We start from the raw sequence: 8,111 nt of genomic DNA on the forward strand, positions 1-8,111 counted from the left end.
GCAGTTTCAGATATCTGCATTGGAACACACCATTGCGGTAAAAACTGCGCTAAGCGCTAGATTCTGAATGGTGGTCTACCATAAACTGTTCCCATCTTTTACCCTGCATAAGGAAAGGTTGCCTGTTACCCCTGATGCTCTTCGCTTTTTACTTGGAGCTGCCAAAAGTAATCATTAAGCCTTGTTGCGTAGTTCGTGGTTTTCAAACTTTGTGGAACAAGCTTAAAAAACAATGAAGTCTACAACCAATGGAAGGAAGAATCCACGTTAGGCTTATAAAATATCCTTCGAGAAAAATATTAGCGATTTTTTATGTAGAATAGCAGAACACGCTGCTGCGCAAATTGCAAACGAAATCTCGAAGCTCTTCTCCGGCTTGGAGAAGCTGGCTCCGACAAGCTGGCTCCGTTGCGTCATTTAGATGACGCGTGTGCCACTGGCACCTGACAGAAATCGGCGTAGTGTTTCCGCGGATTCAAGAAAAGAACGAAAATAACAGTATGGTTTTCTCGCCGATGCTGCGGAGCTTCGTTTTATTATTCAGGAACGGATGACGCCATGAATGCAGCCCGATATTCGTCTGCGTGCGCTAGATTTGCTCACTAATACAGTACTTCAAACTAGACAACCGAGACAGAATTGCACGAAAAAGCAGTGCTGACACGCCACGGAGAGCGCACGAGAGAGCACCACGCGATGTGGGGGACGGTGCCGCAGGCGATTCCTCCGGCCGCCTCTGGCCCCGGCGTCCGCCAGCGCCACCTAAGAATTTTGCAACACTAAACGCGGCCTATGCTGAAGATGCTTCTTATGGGTCGCCAGTACTGCAGACGACGTGTATTGTTAATTAATTCCGATCAAATCAGGAAAGTACATAATGCGAAATTGGCATTCTAGAAGCAAGACTGTCGTAAGCCATGCCTTCTTCAAATTCCGGCTGGAATGAGGGACCAGTTTTACCGAGAGAAGCATTATACGCTTCGTGTTTAGCGTTGCAATTGTCTATGTGTGTAGTCGCAGGGTTAGTAGCATTGTAGCATTTTAAAGCGATAACTTCGAAACGACGTGGCACAAATTGTGGCGCTCATCTTCGAAGCACTTGCCAACTGTTAAGAAATGGCCAGGCGCTCCATGGACACTCTGCGAAACAAGAAAAATATTAGAAATGTGTTTCACCGCAGAAAGACAGCACAGGAAAGAACACACTACGGAGAAAGTGACTAACAGGGGGCGAAAGGTTAATCTTTTTGTGCAATAACTTACCTGCCTATTTGCATTCGTCTTTTTGGGGACTAATTGCAACGGGTCTGATCGGTGGCCCCTTGGTCCCCTTGGAAATCGGTCTAACAGTTAGTCCGCGGGAGCAGACGTTTAATGAAAAGAATGCAAAGGAAGCGTTATTTACAGCGTAATTGAAAGCGGGGCAATTTGCGGCAGCACTTGACAAATGCAATACCGGTAAAGGAAACGGCAATAAACAAACATAAAAACACCAGGATTCGAATCAACCACCTTTCAATTGGGAACCGAGCTCGGATATGACTACGCCTCGACAGCAGACGGTCTGATGGAGAGAATAGAAGCCCTATAGGCGAACCATAGACATTGCCTGTGTTTAGCGCTAGCAAATTTTTCGAAACGCATTGGTGTTTCGAGGAAAGTATGGTGATGTTGCTGTCGTATGCATTTGCAACAAGCTGCGGTAAGCGCCAATGCGCATGCACTGCGGTCTAAATTGTGTTTTCGGCCAAAAAAGAAGCGCTTTACTGTGCATACATTACGACCGGTACTTCACAACCATTATAGTTGCTTTTTTCGTTTTTTTTTGCGGAGAAGGTGGTCTTAATTCCTATAATTGGCAGGTGCATATTACAGCCTGTTGAAAACAATTATTGAAGTCCATGGTTCACTTTGTTTTTTGTTACTCGCGGACAGCGGCGACAGAGAATTGACTGCTTGACACTCACCGTTTCGCGAAGTGTTGCCGATGTTTACACAACATCACAAAAGCTCGTAAACAAAAGGCAACAATATAAATGTACGTGTATTTGCTTCACCCTTACCTTTGCAACTCACATTCGACACGTATTGAAGCTCGTGGTACTTGTTTATGCAGTTGAATAGCTTGCGGCCCTTTCGGTTCCACGTATCCTTTTTCTCACGCAAAAAAGTGTATCCGTTTCGTCACGGGCAGTGGCGGTGCTCTCACTGGCCGTAGACGGCCTCGTGCGCTTCAAAAATCGAGTACTATTGCAGTCGAGGTCTTCTCGCGGGATTTTCGCGTGCTGCTGCACTATGATTCGTCCCCCGTTAGTCTCTTTCTCAGCAGTTAGCCTGTTTAGTTTGCACACACGCACACTTGTGACAAGACAGCGTCGTGTGCAAACTTAGGGACTAACGAGGCGATTTGAAGACTAAAGTTGTCTGTGCTCTCCCCTTGGCCGGTTTTTTTCTTACAGTGAACGAACTTCTTGTGCTAGCAAGTTCGTTTCAACATGTGGTGTATTTATGCGCTAAAAACCAATTACAGCAGTGCACTAACTAGCCTGCGAAAAAATTCTCGCGAGAAAAATATTTTGTAAAGTTTTGTTGACATGTGTTCCTATGGATCGCGCTGCCGCCCCGTTCACCCAGCTGGGGTTCAGTCCCACGCACTCATTTCGCGGTGTCTGCAACACACATCGCCTTCGAAATGACGCTGCATGGTTTCGGAGCATGTTCTAGGATGAATTCAGTTGTTCTTCACGAGCGGACGACATTATATGTGCACTGCGAGGCCAGACAACTGCTTTGAAAACTTTTGCTCTCATGTATTCCTAAGGGCACTAAGCCCACTTTTCACCCCGCGTTGAAACCGCCTGTCGCGAAACCCCCGCTTTGTTTGTAAACACGGTGTTGTTCAGTACCGTGAGCAAGATGAGGCGGCGCTGCTCTTACCTGCTGAGACGACTGGGCTAAAACTGGCAGTTGAAAGGAGGCTTAGCGATTTTCTAGCTAACAGCCGTGGGGTGCGGAACCATGTTTCAGTGCTCTACCGATTACGCAAGGTGACCGGGACCGGACTGAGTGCGAAGGCGAGAGTGCCGTGACAAGGTCAAATTGATTAGTTTTTCTGCTTTAATATTTTCAGTGTTTAGATTTAGGCTAGTATTAGTTAGCTTAGTTTTTATATTTACGCTAGTTAGGTGAAGTGCAGTAGAAAGAGCAAGTCAGTGACCTATCAGCCGGATGTTTTCTGGCAGGCAGTGGAAGTTTTTCAGCGCTCATTTGTGAGTTAACTATTTTAGAAAGGTAGCGATTCATGTTCTAGGTAGTCGGAATGTGCGGTAGGCAAAATTTAATATCAGAATGTGTTTGCAGGTGGATTTTTTTAGCCTGTAGATATTATAGCATTTGGTGGTAGCAATAAACGAATGCTGTTAAGATTGTCAAGCAACGGAAAGTTAAATGCAAAGAGTGTGACGCGTCGGTGAATTAGGAAATGCGGTTGCAATCGGTAGAGGAGGCCGAGGGCACGGATTTCATGTGCACATGCTGCGTATTAAGTGCTCGCCCGGATAGGGTTGACCATGCGAACACCAACCTAGCGTTACGTATGGATGATTTAGAAATACAGCTACAGGTAGAGAGGGCAGAGAAGCGCAAACTCCAAGAGCAGCTTAATGAATTGTTGGAAACAAAAATGGCTGACACGTACCGCCAAGCGAAGCCACATTGGCGGACATTCCTGCTCCATCCACGTGTATGGGGCCTGCGCTGGCATGGACAGCGATAAGAAAGTAAGTCAGGAAGAGTCAGACAGGAACAGCTATGCACAGGTGGAAGCTAGGAAGTCTGGAGGCAATGGAGAGAACGGGAACAAGCTAACCCCAGAAAATGAGGCCACAATTTCTAATACGTGGCAGCAAAATGTGGCAGTTAGGAGGGAGGGAGAGAGTAGCCTAGTGCTTATCGCTGGTGAGTCAAACATGAGGAGGTGCGAAAGGGCTATAATGGAGCGTTTAGAGGGTGATAAGCTGGTAGCAATCGGGGTATTCTCAGGGAGGACAATGGACGCGGTACAGAGAGAGGCAAACACAAAATTTCTTAGAATGTTGTTGGGCGCAGCTTGGTAATGGTAGCGGTGGGCTAAATGATGTCCTAAATGGTGACGCCGCACAAGTAGTGGAAGGGTTAGCCGAGGGTATTGTCGATACTTGGACGATAGCACAGCAAGCGCAGATAGTGGTGTGCGCAGTGCCGGAGGTTCAAGGACGGAACGGAGAGGTTGCCAAGGACGTGGTGAAGGTTGACCGAGAGATAAGCAAGTTAAGCCTGGAGAAAGACTTTAAAATGGCAGACATAAACAGGGAAGTGCATATAGCAAGCTTCGGTAAAGGCTTTACACGAGAGGCCATACATTTTAGTGGAAAGGTAGGAGCATGGATCGGCTGGCGACCGGCCGGCCGAGCAGTAGCTTATTTAGGGAGTGCACAGCGACTCAAGGCGTAGGCGTAGGTAGAAGTGAAGTGTAAAGTGCAGCAACGTCAGCTCAGCTCATCAAAATGGTCACTAGAAGGTCCAGAAAGAAAACTACTAAAATGAAATTTAACACCAGGATAAGTTGCGTAAATATGTAAGGGGGTAGAAAGAGAGCAAAATATTTAGCAATAGAACCGCAGTTAAAGGACGAAGAAATAGGTGTGTCCTCGATATGCGAGACACATCTCAGAGATCTTGAAGATCCACCGTTTATTGATGGCTACGTCTGGGAAGGGAGCAACAGAAAAACAACGGTGAGGAAGGGAGGAGGAGTAGGTATGCTGATACATCAAGGAACAAATTGGCAAAGAATAAAGTCAACTTGCAGAGAACATGTTCGCGTATTAGGTACCATTGTCGGTAAAAGGATATAACTATGGTTAGTTTATTTAGGGGCAGAGGACAAATGTAGGGAAGAAAGCAAGGATCTAGTTAAGTGTCTGAATGACAATATAAAGCAGCTAGGAGAAGGTGCCGATATTATTCTGCTGTGTGACAGGAATGGCCACATCAAGGATCTGGATTAACAAACAGATTGTAACGGGAAGTTAATGCTAGACTTCTGTGAGTGGCACAATCATATGTTGCAAAAATGATTTGTATAAATGTTGCGAAATAAAATGCAGTTGAATTCAATTCAGTTTTCAAAAATAGAGAAACTAAATGTCAGGGACAAATCAATTTGGAATCCCGTAACAGGGAGACGACCATTGACCACTGCCTGATGTCGACGGTGATCTGCAGCAAACTCGCTATAATGAAAATAGACAAACCGGATAAGTACAGCCAGGGAAGTCATCATCAGCGTATTATTGTACAGTTAACAGCCCTGATCAAAATAGAAATGCAGAGAAGTAAAATAAAGCAAAATTAAACGACGAACAAATAACGCTTATAGCAGCCGGAATAGAGGAGGAAATAAAGAAATGCCCATGAAAAAGTAGGTTTGTAATCTGAACTACTCATCAGTAAAAAAATGAAACACATAAAAGGAGTAAACCGCTGGAGAGGAAAGAGGAAGCCACAAAGTTGGTAGAACAAGGAAATTAGAGGGACCACCGAACAACGACGGGATGCTTCAAGAGAACAGAGAGAAGGAAAGACAGCGCAGTTATCTGAAGAGGAAATAGGCCAAAAATGGGAATCTTATCAAGAAACGAAAGAGCAATTGAGTCCTCTGATCGCTGGCTGGCAGAAGTTCGCGATGCAACTAAAGGGGGGCCGAGAAAATTTTGTAACGATATAAGCTGGCTGGGTAAAACGAATCAATGAAAGCGAAAAGAAATTAAAGATGATGAGGGAAAATGTTTAGAGGAAGACGACGCTGTAAGCTGCATCAGTTATAGCTGAGTCATTTAGGAAGGACGACAGGGTAATCGCCCCAAATGAGGGAGCAACACAGGATAGCACAATAGAAAACAGCTTGGAACTGACCAATCTTAACTGGAAAAATGCGGAACCAAATATTTCCAAATGCACCTCCGCAGGGATAGAAAGAATTCCAATCAAGCTGATTAATGAACTTGGCCCAAAAAGCAAGGAAACGCTGATAAAAGCATTGGTGGCAGCCGTAACAAATAAGCAAATTCCGCACAGCTGGAGACAGAGTCGGATAGGAAAACTTTTATTGAATCATAAGTATTTAGGCGATCAGAAGTCTTCTTGCTTGCTTCGCGTGTCGCTGTCTTCACGCTGCGCTGCAGGGAAGGCTTCTTCAGCAAAGGGTGGTCCCTCAGTCCAGGGCTCCACTGAGTTTGGCTGCATCCCTTGCGTGCTCTACCATCCTCTTTTGGACGGCGAGCTCGCAGCTGACGAGCCGGCTCTCCCAGTGCTCCGCACTCGGGGGTTTGTGTTCTCGGAATGCGTTGTTTCGTTCGCATTCCCATGTTATGTGAAATAGTGTGGGTGTGGCCCCGCACCATGGGCATGTGCCCCTATATTGCGTTGGGAACAACTTGTTGTATATAAAGAGGTTGGGGAAGGAACCTGTTTGTAATCTACGCCAATCTGTTGCCTCCTCCTTTGTTAGTGCTTTATGCGGGGGCGGATATTTATATCTCACCCCTCTGTGATGTTGGAGTAGTTCTGAATAGCTGTCCACGAGGATCATGGCGCTCAGACCACGGCTCTCCTGCTGCTGTCCGACTCGGAAACAAAAAGCTCGAGCTAGACCATCCGCCGCCTCATTGCCCCTTATGCCCTCGTGCACAGGTATCCAGATTAAATTATGTTGGACTGTTATGCTCTCTGAGAGGTTGCACTCTCTGAGCACCTTAAGAGCAGCTTTGCTAATTCTGCCCTTCGTATAATTTCGACAGGTCTCTTTTGAGTCCGTGAGAATATTCAATGATTTGTTCTCCCTATATCCTTTTGCTGCCGCCAGCGCTACGGCTAACTCCTCGGCGCCCGTTATACTCCAGATTTCCGTGGATGCCCCGGAGGTTAGTTCCCCATCTTTGTTTACTACCACTGCCGTACCTATGTATTTGCTTCTTCCGCTCGCTACATCCATAGCGCTTGCGTCCGTGTAGAAGGTGTTATCCTTCCCCGCTAGTGTTCTTTCAATGTGTTCTGCCCTGGCCTTCCTTCTGCCTTCGTGGAGCCTGGGGTCCATGTTCTTTGGAATGGGTCTGACATAAAATGTTTTCCTTATTTCGGTAGGCATGTCTTCGTACCGCTTTGTGTCGATGTATTCGCAGCCTATTCTGTCGAGCAGTGCTCTTCCAGTGCAGGTCCCTCCTAGTCTTTTAATTTGCGATTTTCGTTGCGCTTCCACCATTTCTAGGAAGGTGTTGTTGACGCCAAGCTGCATGAGCTTTTCGTTGGGTGTGTTTCTTGACAGGTGTAATGCTGTCTTGTATGCTTTCCTTAGAATGGTTTCGATTTCTTCATTAGACGTTTTGGTCCTTACGTGGAAGGGAAGCGAGTACGTAACTCTGCTTACTATGAGGCTGTTGACCAATCTTAGGGTGTCTTCTTCTTTCATCCCATGTCTTCTTTGAGAGACTCTGCTTATCATTCTGCTGACACTTTCTGTTGATTTCTTGAGTAGAGAAATCGTGTGGTCGCATTTCCTACTACCCTGCAGCCACATGCCGAGGATGCGGATCATTTTGCATTCCGGTATGAGTTGTCCTTCGAGAGTGACTTCCAGTTTCGCCTTAGTCTGGTGTCGGCCCACTCTCAGGAGTTCAGACTTTTCGGTAGAACAGTTGAGGCCTCTAGCTGTCACGTAGTCTTGTACGCATCTCGCTGCTTCTTGCAGTGCGGCTTGCTTTTCTTCTAAGGTCCCTCCGGTAGCCCAGACCGTGATGTCGTCCGCGTACATCGCGTGTCGGACTCCCTGGATTTGCTCGAGTTTTCTTGCTAGGCCAATCATCGCCACGTTGAATAATACGGGCGAGATTACGGAGCCTTGGGGCGTACCTCTGCTAGGCGTTGCAAAGATATCGCTCCTTAGTTCTCCTAGGCCTACTGTTGCCGTTCTGTTTGAAAGGAAGTCCTTCACGTAATCGTGTGTTCTCTTCCCGCAGTTCGCGTTGATGAGACCTTCCATGATGGCCTCGTGGCTTACGTTGTCGAAGGCTCCT

The 8,111-nt window shown here is 46.6% G+C and overlaps 1 protein-coding gene across 1 annotated transcript; it reads left to right on the top strand.

The window, feature by feature from the left end:
• Positions 1-3,481: 3,481 nt before the first annotated feature.
• On the top strand, positions 3,482-4,491 carry LOC144133903 (uncharacterized). Its single transcript, XM_077666961.1, has 3 exons — positions 3,482-3,655; positions 3,906-4,058; positions 4,108-4,491. Exons 1-3 carry the CDS (start codon positions 3,482-3,484, stop codon positions 4,489-4,491), a joined length of 711 nt encoding a protein of 236 aa, XP_077523087.1.
• Positions 4,492-8,111: the final 3,620 nt, after the last annotated feature.

Source organism: Amblyomma americanum, chromosome 5 (assembly GCF_052857255.1).
Source record: "Amblyomma americanum isolate KBUSLIRL-KWMA chromosome 5, ASM5285725v1, whole genome shotgun sequence".
In the NCBI taxonomy this organism is placed as follows: Eukaryota; Metazoa; Arthropoda; class Arachnida; order Ixodida; family Ixodidae; genus Amblyomma; species Amblyomma americanum.